This window comes from Brachyistius frenatus, unplaced genomic scaffold, assembly GCF_029030835.1.
Source record: "Brachyistius frenatus isolate BFR_SWC_R1_liver_20210118 unplaced genomic scaffold, ASM2903083v1 Contig_169, whole genome shotgun sequence".
Taxonomy (NCBI): Eukaryota; Metazoa; Chordata; class Actinopteri; family Embiotocidae; genus Brachyistius; species Brachyistius frenatus.
Window position 1 is genome coordinate 746,890 of NW_027210768.1, and position 19,221 is coordinate 766,110.

General features: G+C 41.2%; 2 protein-coding genes across 2 annotated transcripts; one reads left to right on the plus strand and one right to left on the minus strand.

The window, feature by feature from the left end:
* Window positions 1-5,103: 5,103 nt before the first annotated feature.
* Window positions 5,104-9,596, plus strand: tcte1 (t-complex-associated-testis-expressed 1). The gene is made up of 5 exons (XM_069717164.1): window positions 5,104-5,152; window positions 5,483-5,632; window positions 5,712-6,286; window positions 7,144-7,593; window positions 9,251-9,596. Exons 1-5 carry the CDS (start codon window positions 5,104-5,106, stop codon window positions 9,404-9,406), a joined length of 1,380 nt encoding a protein of 459 aa, XP_069573265.1. The 3' UTR covers window positions 9,407-9,596.
* Window positions 9,597-9,712: 116 nt separating this feature from the next.
* tmem151ba (transmembrane protein 151Ba) lies at window positions 9,713-19,213 on the minus strand. Its single transcript, XM_069717123.1, is given in 3 exon segments — window positions 9,713-15,797; window positions 18,703-18,728; window positions 18,731-19,213. Coding segments are annotated over 3 exon segments (1,563 nt in total). The 5' UTR covers window positions 18,825-19,213; the 3' UTR covers window positions 9,713-14,354.
* Window positions 19,214-19,221: the final 8 nt, after the last annotated feature.

Consider the following 19,221-nt stretch of genomic DNA (forward strand, 5'->3'; position numbering starts at 1 on the left):
AGCTTCTCTCTGTGAAAGCTTCTCTCTGTGAAAGCTTCTCCATGTGAAAGCTTCTCCATGTGAAAGCTTCTCCATGTGAAAGCTTTTCCATGTGAAAGCTTCTCCATGTGAAAGCTTCTCTCTGTGAAAGCTTCTCCATGTGAAAGCTTCTCCATGTGAAAGCTTCTCCATGTGAAAGCTTCTCCATGTGAAAGCTTCTCTCTGTGAAAGCTTCTCCACGTGAAAGCTTCTCCACGTGAAAGCTTCTCCACGTGAAAGCTTCTCCATGTGAAAGCTTCTCCATGTGAAAGCTTCTCTCTGTGAAAGCTCTCTGTGAAAGCTTCTCCATGTGAAACTTTCTCCATGTGAAAGCTTTTCCACGTGAAAGCTTCTCCACGTGAAAGCTTCTCCACGTGAAAGCTTCTCCATGAAAGCTTCTCCATGAAAGCTTCTCCACGTGGAAGCTTCTCCACGTGAAAGCTTCTCCACGTGAAAGCTTCTCCACGTGGAAGCTTCTCCACGTGAAAGCTTCTCCACGTGAAAGCTTCTCCACGTGAAAGCTTCTCCACGTGAAAGCTTCTCTCTGTGAAAGCTCCATGTGGAAGCTTCTCCACGTGAAAGCTTCTCCACGTGGAAGCTTCTCCACGTGGAAGCTTCTCCACGTGAAAGCTTCTCCACGTGGAAGCTTCTCCACGTGAAAGCTTCTCCACGTGAAAGCTTCTCCACGTGAAAGCTTCTCTCTGTGAAAGCTCCATGTGGAAGCTTCTCCACGTGAAAGCTTCTCCACGTGGAAGCTTCTCCACGTGGAAGCTTCTCCACGTGAAAGCTTCTCCACGTGAAAGCTTCTCCACGTGAAAGCTTCTCCACGTGGAAGCTTCTCCACGTGAAAGCTTCTCCACGTGAAAGCTTCTCCACGTGAAAGCTTCTCCACGTGAAAGCTTCTCTCTGTGAAAGCTCCATGTGGAAGCTTCTCCACGTGAAAGCTTCTCCACGTGAAAGCTTCTCTCTGTGAAAGCTCCATGTGAAAGCTTCTCCACGTGAAAGCTTCTCCACGTGAAAGCTTCTCCACGTGAAAGCTTCTCTATGTGAAAGCTCCATGTGGAAGCTTCTCCACGTGAAAGCTTCTTCATGGACGTGCTACCGACGGAGCTCTGTGGATGTCAGCGTCTGTCTGTTGGTCCAATTCAGTTCAGTTCAGTTTGATTTATGTTGCAGAGTATAAAAAGTCCTTCCAATCAATCTTATCAGGTTTGTTGTTTACATAAGTTTTTGTATTTAAAACACAATTTAGGAGTGAAAGACGTCACAGTGTCCTGGTGAACTACTTTTAATCCATTCATTCTGTGCTCCTCGAGGTAAAAGACATCCCTTCGTTTAATCTCTTAATGAACCTACCAAGACTTGAGTTAGAAAAATGTTAACATCATAAGAACATTCTTTAATGTGACAACGTTATGATTACTGAAATCACCAAAGAGACATTTTTCGTTGTTGCTCAGTGATGCCCTGCTTTCCCTTCATCCACTGACTCACCTGGGAGTTGCGTCTCTTGGCTCACAAGCTGTAGTGCTTTGTTGAAAGGCTGCCGGGCTGCAGACAAGGAGGAGCATTAATCACTCCCACTGGCAACCCAGCAGATTTTATCTCTGCTCTCACTGCTTCTACCTCATAAACAAGCAACCGAATCACTTTAGTTCTTATGATAGTGTGTGAAATGTTTAGTTCGTTTGCATTTTTTTTATGTCTTATTTTTTTGTTTTATTTACTTGGGCTGTTGAAGTGCACAAGATGACGTTTATGTTGCATGTAAGATACAGAAAAGGCACCTTTCAAAAAGCTTTATTGTCATTGGTCAGTGAAACATTTACATACCTGTACAATACTGAGTTACTAAACAATACTTCACATCTTAATCTGCCTGCCAGGTCCTGCTGCAGTGGGTGTCACATTTATAAATAGATTTTCATCTTCGAAAGAAACTCTTCATTTTGCTAAATCCTTTTAGTAATTACATACACGTCGCGTTGCCTAGCAACTAATGCAACAGCTCCTTGGGCTCTTGAGAGCGAAATGGAAGTGTGATGGTAGTGGCTGCGGTGGTGAGGCAGAAGGTAATGCACACACACAGTCCTCCCATACTGTAGGCAGGCGGCGGAGATACTGCAGTTGTGTGTTAACTCTTTTACTTTTGTTTGTTGGGAGATTATTATATATAGTCACTGCATGTATTCAATACTGCAGTACAGATGTGTGAGCCAATATCCAGCTGCACTGTCAGGTCATTTTTTTTTCTGGAGTATGCTGAATTCCTGGTTTCATACGTGAGCATTAAACATTCAAACTTTTGAATTTCCTTCCTTCCTTGTAGAAGTACAGTACTTATGTCTTTGACACTATGGCGGAAAACAGGTAAAGCTTTTTTATAAGGAGGTTCAGTTCACTTTCCACGGAAGCACAGATGTAATTAATACATTTCATCATAATTTAGCAGCTGCTCCATTTACACCCAGATTAAAGTCACCAGAATGATGCATCTCTGCTGGAATGAGTGGCTGAAGTCAGAGACCCTCATTCTTCTGCGAGATGATCAGTAAGTTCATTTTATGTCAGAATTTGTTCTCTCATAAAATAAACTTTGATTTGATTTCCTGAATAAACAAAGCACACTCTATAATAAACAATAGTTTAAATATAACTATTCCTTTGTTATTGGATTGTTTGCTTACTTGTAGACTTTTCTCCATCATTTTTATCTGTTTAACTGACCTGCCTGCATTAATAAAAGGTAAGTTTTGTGCCAACAACTAATTGAAATGAATAAGTTGGAAACATTTCCATATGTAATCATGACTGATTCGGATTTCAGCCTTTTAAAGGAAAATTTTGAATTTTTTAGGCTGATCCCACAGTTTTAAAATTTTGTCTTTTCCTACCACAGTTTGTTTTCTGGCTGGATTCTGTGAAGGAAGATTAAATTAACACAATACAAAAGATACTTGGACTCATTACCAGTCTGTGTAACATTACTATAATTTTCCAGGAATCTCCCCATTAATGTAAAGTTTTTTTTATTTGACTTACATCAGTTACATTCTTAGAAATATTATGAAACAATGAGGCCCATGTTGCTATGATATATAATAAATAATGATATGAGTATCATTATTTCGTTACATATTGCTTCTTGTGTCTTTTAATCAGTTGTAAACGATGTTTGACAGCTGCGTCACGCTGCCTCATGCTGAAACAATAGACGTGCCAGGCCGATCAGAGAACCTGTTTACAGTCCTCATGTGATGCAGGAACCCCCAAAGCGGTGACTCATCCCACACTGACTTTACTTTACTGGGACAGCAGCTCACAAAGTGAGTTTGCCTCCTGTGCTGTGGCTGGCTGATGTCACGCCAGTCCATTAAAGCCAGAGTACGAGGGAAGCGTGTGTCTGTCAGGCCGTATTACATGAGGACGACAGTGATGGACTGCCTCTGGGCTACAGTTGGAGCCTCTCGTTCCTCTATTCGACCCTACATCCCACTCTTGGAGCAACCTCATGATGCCATCTCTCTCTCTCTCTCTCTCTCTCTCTCTCTCTGGCAAACTCTGCCCAAACATATGGAAAATAAAAGCAGTTTTGCTGCATCATGCACCTGCCTTCATTCATGTGCCATCATGGGAAAATGATACCCGGATTATTACATAACTGATGAAAGTAGCAAGAACTGACACAATTAGTCAAATAACAGATAGAGGGAAAAATGTATCTGCAACTGATGGTTAATTGTTTCAGTCACGTTTTTTTAAAGCAAAAATTCACTTCTTTCATCTTCTGGACTATGCAGATTTTATGGTTTTCTTCATATATCAAAATAAACTTAAGTACCTTTGAGTTTTAGAATGTTGGCAAAACAAAACAACCGATTTGAATACATCTCCTTGGACTCAATTGGCCCTTTTTCACTATTATCTTGTATTTGTTGTTGAAACAATTAATCAAATACACTGATTATTTCTTTAATATATCAATAATTAAAACAATTGTTATCTTTCAGTATAATCTTTTTAACTACATCCTATCAGAAAGTCTTTGCACAGCATCAAAGCAGTAAGACTACATGTTCTCTCCAACTATAGTATATAGAATTATTTAGGATATAATTGATGTGGACTGCTATACAGTGGAATCGGAGGGTGATGTGATGGCAGTGATCCCAGATTCAAACATACATATCCTCCCAGTGCAATTAAGTCTCATAGCTGACTCTGAAATCAAAGTCCCTGTATCTCTGCTATTATATGCAAAATAACTCTATGATAACAATCCTGATTCTCTAAAGGAGGTATTTACTGATTTCCCCCCTCCTCCACTGTAGCTGTGCACCTGCTTTGTGTTGTTGTTGTTTGTATGATAGATGGATCCACTCCAGTGTGCTCTCTTCCAAAAGGCCCCGTGGTCCATATCCGAGGTCCATCTGTCAGTTTTGTAGAATCTGAATGTTTCACGGCATGATCCATTCTCCTTTACACCGCCAAACACAAACCTAAAAACAAAAGCACTCTGCACTCATCTTAGTGTTCTCATTTCATGTCCAGTGGTTGAAATATTACTGTATGTAATATTATGTGGTTTCCCCAAGTTCTATTTTCCTGCATTTAGCAGTTAATAAATGATAATACATTCAAGATCAGCTGATATTACAGATTATTAGAATTAATGTTTCCTAAATATGATTTTCTTTTATTATAATAGTATTATTATTTTTATTATCACCCCTTCTGTTTCTACAACAACATATGAACGTTAATATTTTTCACATATAGCAAGTTATAACGTGTACAATAACATTCACGCAGTAAAACAGTTGCATTCATGGAACTAAGAAAATTCGGCGATCCCTACAAATATCCTGTTGACAAACAATTATTAAAAGAAAACTCGGGGTTTCTCTTCTAAACACAGCAGAAAACACTGAAAATGTAAAAAAATAAAATAAAAAAACAACAGGTACAACTGTGTGACCTCGAGGCACATCGCACCTTCTGAATGACGGAACCACGCGACTATTTTCAGACCAAAAGCTCAAATTTACGTGATACCCTTAACTACACTGACGGCGTTTTGTTACCATGGAGACTGACGATACGCTGCCCAGCATACTGCAGCTATTCTTTAACGGTTAGACGGGAAACGGTAAGTTGTGTGTATTTAACTTAATGTTGTAAGTACTAATATTAAGTATACATTTTTGTCTGTTACCACTTTAAAGGTGTTTTTCAGTGATATGACAGATAACTGTAATAGTACCTAGCTGGTCACAGAGTGGCTGCTTGCTCTTAAACTAACAACTTTAACTTTTGGCAAGCAGCTAGCAATTCCAGTTTAATTTGATGTTTATTTAGTCATTAATGTCAGAAATTCTCATCACATAAACACACCAGAAAACAGGCCATAATGTGGATGTAATTACTGGTAGGTGTAATTTAATGTTTCTCATTTTTAAAGCAGACTTAGCTGCAGCGAGGCTCCTTTTCCTCGGGGCCCAAAACTACAGAAAGATGAGTAGAAGAATCATGGCTGAAGATCCAGACTGGATCCTGGATTTTGTGCCCAGTTTGTCAAACCTCTCTCTGCAATGCATCGTGAACAACTTTGAAGGTATGCTGCTGTTTTAATACCATATTATACACATGTTTACACTCCAACTTGAATTTGATTGCAAATATAACTATTGCAGAGAGGCCCATATTTGAAGCACTTAAACCCACCCAGAGAGTCTTCATCCAGGAGAGACTGTCCCCCTCCCTGCCTCTGCATGTGACAGCCAACCTGGTCCCTGATGGTGTCTACTGGAATCGGTGCTGCAAGCAGAAGTATACATGTTGTGACGTCTCCGATTATGGCTACAGCTGGAAACGAATGTTCTTTGAGAGGCACTTGGAGAACATTATTGAGCATTTTATCCCAAATGTAACCGAGCCAAAGACGGTCCTACAGATGGCCCCGCTTTGTAAAGACTATGTCAAGAGGCTGGTTATCTCCCAGCTGCTGCCGCCCATCAAGGAGGCCCAAAAGAAGGAGGAGGAGGAAGAGGAGGAATATGAATATGTAATTGGCAATGAGCGTGGTGCACCTTGTCTTGATCACTTTGACTTTCGCATCCTGCTTGACAAGCTGACAAACCTGGAAGAGCTACATTTGGTGTATAGAGTCAAACACTGTGCAATGAACTTTGAATGGAGTATGTTTAAGATGACCGATCAAGACTGCGTGTCCCTCGCCACGGCCCTCAAGTCCTGTAAGACGTTGAAGGTAAATAATGATTCCTCCTCTTGGTTTATGGCGATACTGCCTTTTCTTGCACTGCATTCTTGCACAGGATGGAGCCTGATTGTCTGCAGCACGTTTATTGTGTTTTAGCACATTCTTGACATTTACAAAGTTTTATTTGCATAGATAACTCTGATGTCATGAAACAGAAAAACTGTTGTTGGCAGTGCGTAAGCATTAAATGCATTCTGTATTTAGATTTTAAAAAACAAACAAAACACAGCAGGGCCTGTGGCTGCAACCTAAATAAGTCACTATTTATCACATGAATATATAACTGCTGTTGCTTCTATCTACTACTGTTTCCTGTGCAAGATGCAGAAACTGTACATGAGACTGTTGGAGTTAATATTAGAGTTGCAATTAATGATTATTTCATCTATAGATTTGTTTTATTATTAATTGTATATAAAATATAATGAATCTATGAAAACTTAAATAAATTGTTGGAGTAACAGTTGCAACTGCAGCCTATGTCTGATCAACAGTCCAAAACCCAAAGATATTTCTTTCACGAGGTCATAAATAAGAAAAGAGCAGTAAATCCGTTCTATTTGTGTAATTTTACCCGATGAATGACTAATCAAATTACTGGTGGCTCATTTTCTGCTGATTAATCAGTGAATCGTTTAAGCACTATTTGATATTTTTGGGAATTACTAACTTTATAATGCATAAAACGTTATTTAAAACATTTCTAACTGTTCTGTCGTGCTGACATGTCAGCAGCATTTACACGATCAGATTCACGCTGTGAAAGGTTTTTCATAGTTTTTTGTGTCGCTTGTTAAAACTCAGTTCAGACTCTTTCTAACCTTAATAATTTACTGTTTCTACAGATTTTTAGGCTCCATCTAAGCCAAATTGAGGATAAACAGTGTCGGCTGCTGGTGAAATACCTTTTGGACCACCCATCCCTCAGGGAACTCGACTTTTCTCACAACCTGATCGGAGACCGTGGAGCCAGAGCCATCGGCAAGCTCCTCACCATGAGTAAACTGGAAACCCTAAAGATGTATAACAACCAAATTAGCGGCCCGGGAGCCAGAGCTATAGCTCACGCCTTGTCCAAGAACCCTGCTCTTCTGTCCCTCAACCTGTGTCTGAACCATCTGATGGATGAAGGCGGTGAGGCTATTGGCAAGGCCTTGCTGAGCAACGACACGCTGCTTCACCTGGACCTCGAAGGCACCGGACTGACTTGGCTTTCTGCTGCCGCCTTGTCTAAAGTGCTGGCACAAAATAATACCATGAAGACCATCAATCTCTCCAACAACAAGCTGGGGGAGGTAAGTAAGGTGTTCATTAGTATGACTTGATCATTTGTCCCAGCAAGCCCATTACAGAGCAGAAAACCAAACAGCTGGACGTATGAAAAATGGAAAAGACGACTGCTATTCTTAGACCCTTACTGCTACTGGGGCACGTTTGACCTGAGGGATGGGCCAGAGGAATGGCCATGTTATCACCTCTATCCAAAGGGTTCAACTCTGTTCAGTGGGAATGTTAAGGCAGTGGCATCCTCAGTCTGTCAGTCTCCAGCCGACACAAATATTTGTATTTAACTTCTGCTGCACTTGGGCTTAGTTACGCTTCGAGCTGAACACGGAACAATCACATTCCAGCATGCTAAGTTCTGTCAACAATGCGAGTAGCATATTTAAGTTGCATTTACCTAACATCATATTTTAGGCTGCAGCTGACCGAAGTTCAGTTTAATAAGCGTCTGAAGGCTTCGACAAATTTGACGAGAAATTGATTAAATTCTGAAAAAGTCACGCCTGTTTACATTCATGTTTGCACAACCCGTCTGAAGGGCGGACCAATCAGTGACCGCCGGGGGAGGCTACATGAGATGACGTTAAGGTCAAGCCTTTTTTTTTTTTTCTAAATCTAGCTGCAGCCACGGTCGAGTTTCAGCGCGAGTGATGGTCAGTGCTGATCGGTTAAAGGCTGCTCCAATAGTTTTAAATTAACCAGAGGGCTACACCCAGTAGGATGCAACAACTGGAAGTGATTCCCTCCAGAGGGGGTCCAGGCGCATATATTCATGCAGTGAATTTAGTTCTGGTAACACCGGACTACTTCTGGACTGCCGGACCGAGAAAAGAACCAATAAAAATATGGCAACTTACTTGGGTCATGGAAAGTTGGGAAAGGCTTTTGTTCCTGCATTAGTAGTCAATAAGATACAAATATTTACATAAGCCTTGTCCATAGTATGGACTAAACAAATTCAGTCTTTTTAAAGTGAGGGAGAAATAAAAGTTAACAAAAACAAAACACATGAACACAAAACATGTTATCCAATAGGAATTATTTTTCCATAACAATGTGACCAGTAATAATTTCTTTGTGCTACATTTATCAACTATAGGACTTTGAAATACTGGTTTATTTTAAAACACTGGATTTTTGTTCCCTTTGTGTGACACAGGACGCTGAAGTAAACAGACAGAGTAGCTTTGTAAAGTACAAGGTTTTCAATTATTCATAAGATATGTGTGGAAAACATGCAATAATGGAAAGCTGAGTAAGAGTCGTTTCCCCCGAGAGAGGTAGATCTGAATTTTCCTCGTTCTCCTGTTCGCTCTCCTTCAAGATTTCACAGTATCCTGTATCTCTGACTGGAATACGCTGCGGAGGATCAAAAATCACCCACATAGCAGAAATGCAACATGCAGTACCATCAATATCTCTGACCTCGGTCTACTCTCTTCAAAAATAGAAATGGCTGTTGCAGACAAAACAACAAAACACCGATGACACCAACAATCAGCAGTTTGGAAAGTGTGCGCTATTTCAGACTGCAAGGTTGCCCAGGGGGGATTTCCCAAGGTTATCAAGGCTGTGCTCAGACCTTTTAGAAACAGCATCTTGTGATGTGTTCAACATGGACACGCATCCATGCCAACCAACCGTGTTTGCTTGTTCATTCCTGTGTAGCTTGGAGGTAAAGCCTTGGAGGAGGCGATGTCCCACAACACCAGTGTGACCGAATGCAGTATCTACCTGACAGGAGTTGATGAGCGCAGCGTCTCCTTAATTGACAAGGTGCTTCTCGCCAACAACACTTCAGAACTCAAAATCAAGCGCAAATGAAAGAAGAAAGAAAGAAAGTAAGAAACAGGAAGGTAAACCACCATATACTCATACTGCATCAAGCTATGTAGTTCGCTGTGCTGGAGCAAATCTTTCAACAAAACTAGTGTTGGAACCTAATAATAAGCAATAAGATCTTGTTAGCATGTCTGTCACATAAAAAGAATACACCAGATATTTTAGTGAGCATTTCCAGTTTATTGAGCCTTTTTTCCTACGTTGATATACATATTTGGTATTCAGTCCTTATGTAACATCAAGGCATGGTGGTGTTGGAATACATACAGACTTGTTTTATTTTTACCTATATCCACTGGTAAATAGTGTAACTCTTTTGCGAAGCAGCGACAAAATCATCTTAAATGTAATTAATGTCGTGTTTTTTTTCAGTTTTTAACCAGGCAAAAATCTCTATTGGTTCTCTACAACCATATGAAGAGAAGCAAAGGTATTCTGCAGGTTCATTGAGAACCAATTCAGTCTAAAATGCATAAATCTAAGATAGAATACTGATGTTATTAAGATCAGTAATCAATGTCAGCAATCACTCAGCGTTATCTTAAAGTGATGTCTACTCTATGTATGACTGGATGTGTCCCAAATCAGTCAAATCAACCCGACAACATTTGTAGTTTAAAAAAAAAAAAAAAGTGTATTCAAATGATTTATACAATAATTCAAAGTTGTAAATGAAAAGCAGCAAAAATATGTTGTTGGCTGCATTGCCTGTATTCTGTTATAAGGGATTGTACTTCCTTTTGCAACATAACAAATCACTGTTTGAAAGTGTACCTTCTCCAGTTACCTCAAAGCGTGTGCGTGACACATTCAGCTGAGCACAATATTGCACGTCGACACTCACTCTACACTCTCATCTCTAGTTTATGTACAGTACAAAGACTTTGTGGCCTATGGTCTTCAAAATGCACAAATTTATCTAAATATAAAAAGATGAGCCCCAAAGCATTCTGGAGTGAAAGACTAAATACCATAACAACCTAATCTACTTAATAGACATGATAAAGGGTTCAGTGCTTTGCATGACAAAAGCTTTTATTCTAACAGTCATCTACGGGGGAAAAAATGTCTCGTTATTAACCTTTCAGTCAGATTTAGAACCATTTTCAATACCCCAAATAGTGTTTTTGTCACCGCTGTTACGTAAACATTGCACTGGTAAACACGTTTTTCTATTCTTACACATGACTATGTATGAATATCACAGTGAAGCCACCTGAGAGGCTCGTTGGCTAATCATGAAGGAGAAAATGTGATGATTTCTGAGTGACCCACTGACTGGAATCCTGTACATCCTCCCTACGAGCTGAAATAACATTTAAAAAAGACTTCAGTACGTTTTAATCCTTGGTGGAGTTTGCATGCTTTTATTTGTTGTGTCCTCTGAGACATGCAAGTCCGTTTAATTCTCTGACTCCTGACCGGTGCCTGCTGGGATGATCCAGCCCTTTACAACTCAGACAGAAGAAATAATTGAGGAAAAGGAGCTGAATGAATTGAAAAATACATTTCAACCAATGTCAATGGGTTTCCTGCTATTTCATATGGTGATCGCTCTCATATCTGCTAAATATAAATACAGCTTAATAACTTAACTTAACATAAAGGCTGAAAACAGTGGAAATAGCTAGCCTAAATTGCCCTCTGCCTAGAACCATAACTAGCCATTTTTATACTTCCGTTCTTGTACAATTAAACAAATGAGATATAAAAATGTTGGAAATTATTTCAGCATTTTTGGAGACATTTCAATGTTAGTGTTACAAACACCAGAACCAGGAGCTAGTTACACCTGCTGTTTACAAGGTTAAACGGATTGCACCATATAAAGTAGAGATTAGTTGTTACAGGTTCAGTGTGTAGGATTTATTTGCAGAAATGGAATATATTATTCATAATTGTGTTTTCATTCGTGTGTAATCACCTGACACTAACAATGGTTTACTTTTTGTGCCTTTGGGCAGCTGGGAATTGGGAACGTTCCCATTTTGAAACGTCCCTCTTCCTAGTTTAAAGCATTCAAAAACAACCCCAGAAAATGTGCTTTTTACATTTCTACTGTACTGTCATAAATCCATATTAACCAACACAGAGACAAAATGAAGCTCAGGAGGTCAATATTATTTCGACAAGTTTGGATGTACTGATGTTTTTAACATTTCTAGAAAACTTGGTACACTAGGCTAACCATGTCTGTTGATTAGCATGTTGCAGTGTCGTGTTTCTACAGTAGCCCAGAAAGGACAAACCAAACACAGGCTCTAGAGAGGGCCTTTCACATTTCTGTACAAGCTTGGAAGAGGAGTAAAGTAGAATGCAGTCTACTACCTCATCACTAAATGCCACTAAATCCCACACACTGATTCTTGACTAAAATGCTGTTTTTTCTGAAATGATTACGTAAACTGTTTAAAGAAAAAATAATATATCCCCCTCAATTGCAAATTATAAATCTTAAACCAAGATCATTTGTCCAAATTAATCCAGTTAGGTTTTTTAATCCAATATATCCCACTCACTCTACACTGCAAGAAGTGATGGATTTACAAATCGCTAGTGCAACCAAACCCCGAAGTGGAACTAGATGACACATTTCTGCTTCTGTCACTCTGTCTTTGTAATCTTGAATGGAAACATTGTTAAAGTTATGATTCATTTATGATTATTTGCTTCAGCACTGTTCGCAAACCCGTCATTTAAAGATGGTCTAGTTATTATGCAGCTTATACTTGCCAAAGCTTTTAATGAACAAAATGAAACATCTTCATAACTGCAATCCAAAGTGTAAAATCAGTGGGAGTGAAAGGAGTGATGATTATATTTGGTATGAGGATGTTTTTGAAAGCAGAATCGTTGCCCTGAATACTATCCTGAGTTTGGGGGTAGCGGCTTGCATAGAAGACCTTGAGTTGTGAAAACGGGTTAAAACAGTTCAATGGTTTCATTATAAACTTAATGAAATGAAAAGTTTGATCGATCTGTGGGGTTTTTTTTTTCTGTGTCTCTCGTTCTTTGACTATTTTCACCGTGTTCACTCGTATTGCTATAAAGATAATCCACAACTCCAAAATTAGCTCTGCACATGGAATGGAATGAGGATGGCTAATTGGTCACAAGTTACTGTACACGCTTGTTATTGTGGAATGACTGAACACCGGGAAGATATTATTCAGTGATTCTGATGGTCCTGATGGCCAACCATCCATGTCAGTTTATTTTTACACTGCAGGTCTCATGGAGTAGTATTTTACCACCTTTCTTGAATGATTTGTATGCTTGATTTCATCTATTCAAGGAGCTTTATAGACTATTCACAGATATTGTGGAGTAATGTGGGGTTTACAGTTAAATTTAGCAGAACTGTTTGATTTCATAAGCCAACCCTCACATAATATTTGTCTCTAAAACAAAAACACAATTCCCCACAGGATACTGCGTGCACGCAGCTGAGAGGAAGTTTTTTTTTTTTAGTTCTTCTAAGTGATCCTGTCATATTATTAAATCTGACACTATCAGCAGTGAATCCAGGCCTCTGCCTATTTCTAGCATCTTTGATGGCGAGCTCTCCGGCTGTCTCTCTGATACGCATCAGTAGCAGCACAGAGCTGGCTTTCTGGGATCATGTGTTACATTATGAAGAAAGTCATTTAGGGCTTGATTCTCCAAAACTTTTAGTGTATTTTCAACCACAATGAGGTCAGGTAATACAACATTGTCTTTTGCACGTTAAATACCGTGCGCTACTGTTCGGCTTGTTTGAATCAAGGTGTGGAGATGAGTTAAGTTGTGATAGCTTATGCTTGTCAGTAACAGTTGGCGCGAGGCACTTAAATAAAGAGGTAGGCTGAATGAAAATATTGCCAAATGTGAAATTAAATGGATCTTTTAAGATTTTTAAACTAGCTGAGTTGACACTGATCAATCAATATTAAAGTGAGGTTTACTACAATGTAGTTGGCCATCATATAAAATCTCAACCATGTGAAGAAGTGTTGATGATTCAGTTTTAAGTTCTCGTGTCCTTTAGCCCTCCTGTACTAAATTATTCATGTTCCTCCAGTGCTATATTTGGCAAGCAGGGAAGTATAATGTCATTGCTAACGACGATTTCAGCTGACGGGATATTGTATCTGTGCCAGACACTTCTTTGTGTTGTACCGCAACTTGTTTTTTAAATGGACTTCCATTAGTATAGACTGAGTGAACATATTTAAATCATCCTGTGTCACAACATATTACATGCAGATGTTTAGATTTTATATTTGAGCCAACTTGATAAGAGTCATAGGATGTGTTTTATTTTTTGCTAAACTATTTAGTCATGTTCATTATGTTTCGACAGGGAGGCTGATATCTTTTCATTTTCCCTCATGATTCACCCGTCACATGACTCACATGACGCGTGTGTCTCATTTGTCCATTAATTGTCATATCCCTTTCATTTGTCACTATTTTCTCAGGCTGTTACTGAGTCAAAGCCTGTTTTAGTCTTCAAACACGAGGAAGTGTTACTCACGTCTTTGCAACTTGTCTGTGACTAAGCTCTATAAATATGGCGTTTACAGTAGGATGAGACTCCCCCCGGTGTTCCTCGGTTATTTGGCGCTTTATGGATGTTTTAGGGCTGAATGTGACACTTTGGCAGTTTGGTCCTTTAAAGCCGCTTTGTAGTTTAAACAACAGTCTCATCAAGTCTAGCTTTTCCCTGACTTATGGAGGGTACTGTGACAAAGTCCCCACATATACTTTGTTTGTACTCGAGGCTAGTTTCTGTAGAGATTTGAACAAATCCGTAGTTGCAGTAACTTGTCGGTGGATCTTTTTCTTTTTTTTTACCTCTACTGTAAAGGAGAGAATCAAGAGTCCAGGGTTCGAGAGGTTTCTCTTGTGTCATCATATTCCTCTCTCAGACAAGCGTGGCGGCTGTGGGTCATAGTGAAGTTTCCACACAGGAGCCGTTTCTGTGCAGAGAACGGTGGTCGTGGTTGAGGCAGCCTTCGTTGCGATGTACGATGAGCACTGGGAAGCACAGAGCATCCTGATAGGCTGGCGGGTTCTCCTCGCTGGTCTGCTGGCCTGACAGACAGCGCGTGTTCTCTGTGGGGCAGGACTGCTCATTCAGGCTCCCACTGCTCCTCCACAGGCAACTCCGCCTGGAGCCGTACAGCCGACCCAACGAGAAGCGGCTGGCGCTGAAGGGGATACGGGGGCTCCCCGTGTTGCAAATGCTGAGGGCGCTGCGAGAGAAGATGGAGGAGCTGCTGATGGTTCGGTGGCAGCGCTCACAGTTCTGCCTGTAGCTGCCGTAGCCTCCACATATGGAGTAGCTGTTACAGCTCCCTGAGAGCTGGGCCAGGTCCATGAGGACTGCCTCCGAGTAGCTGGGCACCAGCTGCTGGTTGGAGCGGATGTGCCACTCTAGCTCTGTGCTGTCGATTGTGTTGACTCTTGGGATGTGTCTGCAATACGGCCGCTCCTCAGATGGTGTTACTGGCACATAGTCAAAGCCGAACAGCTTCTCTACATGGTAGTGCGCGCAGGCAGTGCGGTACTCTGTCAGCACCCGCAGAGGCCAGGAGAGGGTGAACGCAGCCGCTACCCAGAAGGTGGAGTGGGAAGCGTACCAAGGAAGGTGATTCGAGTCAGAAAAGGCAATCATATACTCCTTAAAGTCTACATTCTTCAGGTGCATCCCCTCTCGGGCCTCCATGTAATCATCCAGGCCCTCGTTCTCTGTAAAGAACCGGGCTCGCTGGGTCAGGTAGGAGTTTTCTGACTCCACATTGGCGAAGCTAAAGCACTTGGTGAACCTCAGCTTTGTGATGGGGAAGCCCTCCAGGCCCAGCAGGTGCTTCGAGATGTCCTTAACTCCACAGTTCCCGTAGTCAAACTCCGCCTCAGCCACGTGGGTGTTCACTCTCTCGTGGTAGACCTGTGTTGTGGTGTAGGCATCTCCATTACGGTAACGTGTCACCTGCCGTGTCCTCCTGACATAATGATAGCTGATGGCCTTCCACCAGATGCAGGGCGTAGCCTGCTGCATTCGCTGTATGCGCTCCGCCACGCTTTCCACATCCACCTTGTACTGCAGCTCGTTCCTGGTGTAGCAGTGCCAGCACTCCACCAGGTAGACCACATAGAGCATGACCAGGAAGGCCAGAGGGATGTAGATGTAGCCGTTGGAGCAGGGACTGTCGTGGTACATCATAGACTTCCCCTTGTAAGCGCTGTCGAAGGAGAGGCGCGTGACCTTGGTCACCTGGCACCAGGCCATCACCCCGACACAGCCGTACATCAGCAGGCACAGCAGCAGGCATTTCCAGTGGGTTTCCTCACACAAAGATTTAGTCAGCGACTGTTTCCGAGGCTGCTGCTACAAAGAAGATGAGAAAAAAAGCAATATGTCAGCAACAATAATTAGTGCAACTGTGTGTACTTACATTATAATGAGAAAAAGTAACCTCTACACAACAGGGAACCTGAGGAGCTATGTGAATTGAAATTGATCAACATGACCTAAATACCTGGAAGGAATAAAGTTAAAATGCAGTGGCTCATGCACGTAAAATATTTAAGGAAATATTCTGTGTTGTAAGTGCTTTTGTATAGTTTATGCATGAGCCATGAAGGAATTGCTCATGTCTTGGTCTGTGCTTGTTATAATCACAAAATTTACTAACTATTATGATAAAAAGAAAAAGAAAAGTGAAAGTATAAAGCACTTGTCAGCAATGAGCAGCGTGAGCTTCTGTGTGAGTGGTGTGTGGGTGGGAACATGGTCATGGTACGTGAGTTGATATAAATATGAGTTATGCTATAGAAACAGAGTAAAAGAGCAGAGATAGCCTGAGGGGTGGACCCCTCATTTAATACCAAGCCAGGCAGAAAAAAAGTAGTCGTTTGACTCTGGCAGCATAAAGCTGGTGCCATCCTCTATCACCTCGGGGCACAGCAAGCCCCAGTGGCTGCATCGAGAGCTAGTCACGCCCTATAGAAACACTGCCACACGAACCTGGCACGGATTCAAAAGCTCCAGGAAGGATAGAGTAACGCTGAATTCATTCAAAAAATGTGCATGGCAGACATTGCGCTGAGGCCGAGTCTGCCATTTATAGACAATAAACGCTTCAGATTGTGCTGTAAATGTTGCATTCATCATCTAATACTGTTCATCGGTCAACTCCAACAGCAACAGTCAAACAACCAGCATCATGACATTGATGTATTGAACTCCACATGTGAGCTCTGTGCTCTTCAAGTGACAGACAAACATAAATAATAGATGCTCTTTCTCCATAATTATCCTCCCCACCTTTGTCACATGGTCCCCAAGTCCCCGGCCGACCCCAGGCTACACCCCACAGGGCAAAAGGGACGAATACTGAAATTCCCCATTTGAAATAAACCTACTGCAAGAGGAGTAATTTACTCACTAACATCCTGTACATGCTTGACAACTATAATCAATACAACATGACATACTTTGCGGCTCATGTTACATTTTACAAGCGAGAATAATCACGAACAGTTGTGGAGAGCAGAAAACATCATTCTGCATTGATGAAACACATATTTGATCAGAAACAAATAGAACAGAAACAGCAGTCCTATACAGGGACTTTTACATGTATATTATAGTGGAGCGTCACCCCTCATTTGAAGTCAAACAACAAAAAAGGTTATTTGATGGCCACAAATGTCTTTTTTTTAACTGAAAAGTTCCTGTCTGAGATCATAACGGAGCTGTTCATTGGGCCTGTGGAGAGCAGAAAAGAAAGGAAATGACTCACCACCATAAATGCAGTGGTGTTGACATTTTTTATACATTAGACAAAGAAATTCCTCTGGCCTGCTTGAATAGCAAGAAAGACTTCTAATTAAGCACAGAGGGAGGAAAACACCTCATGTGTTTGTCATGCAGGGACACCTGAAGTATACAATAGAAGAGAAACCACTGTTTTTTTTTAAATCTTAAACATTGATTTGTTGAAGCCAGAGAAAATATCAGGAAATTGATTTTAGATGATGCAACTAGAAACTGTGCTTATAGTTCAAAAATATGTTTTCTTACAGTGTGATTTGATTTTGCACTGCCAGATTTAAAAGCTGCCTCTAAATTGGACCAATATTGATTTGTGTTTAACACAATTATAGTGTAAAAAGTCTCTGAGGTCCAGTCAGCTGGAGGGTCTCATAATATGTTTGACATGTTTCCTTCTGCGCAGGAACACAAACAACTTGGGTGCAGGCTACAAAATATAGACGTGAACACAGAGAGAGTAAAATAATATGCTGTGTTATTGTGAGGATATGATCAATTATTTTTATGGTTTAAGATCATATCAGCAATCTAAAATCATCCATTAGCCTATGTTAAAAAATATCTTAACCCAGGAAGGTTAAAATCCTTCCAGGAGTCGTCACGATTCATGAGCCCACTGTGGTGCCTTTAACTAAGTGCCTCTCACACTCATGGACACTTTCTCTTGACATAATAAGACCAGCTAGGTTATATAAAAAGGCTCTTGTGTAATGGATATCTAACTTGTCCAGCATGTGTGTTTGTAGGGGAAGTCTACACAATGTCAGCAACAAAATTAGATTTAATAGTATTGTTGCTGATATTAATTTAATCTCTTTGCAGGAAAAAAATATGTGATTTTAAATGAATGTTTCCTTTGGTGTTGTCCTTAAATCTAAGGATATGTAAATCAACCGTTTTTGGTTGTTTATTTTACATCTTCCCTAGAAAGTCTGGATCAAGATCTTTTTGTCTTAAAAGACAAAACAAACCTGCTTAGATGTTGAACCTGTGAGGTGTGAAACATAACTGTGTGTCCACACAGATTTGAAGACAGTATTTCTTTGTTCTGGTTCCTTTTTTTTTTTTTTTTTTTTTTTTTTTTTACACTTTCAATGACCTGATTGGACCCTCTCCAGGACCCACATTAGGTCCCTGAATCCCATTTTGGAAAGCACTTGTCTGGATGGGAGACAAACAGGAGCACATCCAGCCACGTTCACACTCTCGGTTGCGAGCTTGGACGCACAGGGACGTGTAATATTGCATATGAAGCCAGTAAACCAGCAGTAAACACAGAAATGTTGTGCGTGCACTGGCGCCAATCAAACCCTCATCACCAGCATCTGATTATTAGAGTTAGACTATAGGGATCCACCGTGATGGTGAAACATGTCCCACTAATTAAAGGCTGAATTTGACTCACTCTGGTAAGAAAACTGGCATAGCTCACGCGCTGCACACAATTAGTCCTTACCTCCTCCCTGGGGCTGTCCACCTCCTGGGGCTGTCCACCTCCTCCCTGGGGCTGTCCGGCTCCTCTTCGGGGACGGTGGTGGTGCTGCTTTCACTGGCCGTTGCAGCCGATGCTGGGGACATGATGATAACGGTACAAAAACCGGTGCATGGATCTCCTGTTGGGATGGGGGGGTTTCCAAAGCAGGGTGAGACATAAACACACGGAGAACCCCTCTGCGCATCATCCACATGAAACCAGTCCAGCAGGAGCCCGAACGGAAACGCTCAAAAGATGCATCCTCCCAGGAGCCTCCTCCAGGTGGGCAGACTTCGCGGGGTGGATAGCCTACGGGAATCCGGTCATTGTGCCTCCGAAGACACGCAAAATAGGCTGAGACTCCTCCCGCGATGCAATGACTAGATGATGATGAAGAGTGCTGCAAGGGATTCAGGGTAAGGAAATGACAAAGGCGGCAGTCAGCTCCTCTCTCTGAAGACAGAGCTCATGGCAGCCAGTGAAGCAGAGAAGCAGGACAAA

Coding starts and splice junctions, on each gene's coding strand:
- tcte1 (XM_069717164.1), top strand. CDS start 5,104: ATGGAGACTGACGATACGCTGCCCAGCATACTGCAGCTATTCTTTAAC. Junction 5,153..5,482: donor ACTGCAGCTATTCTTTAACG/GTTAGACGGGAA, acceptor TTTTTAAAGCAG/ACTTAGCTGCAGCGAGGCTC. Junction 5,633..5,711: donor CATCGTGAACAACTTTGAAG/GTATGCTGCTGT, acceptor TAACTATTGCAG/AGAGGCCCATATTTGAAGCA.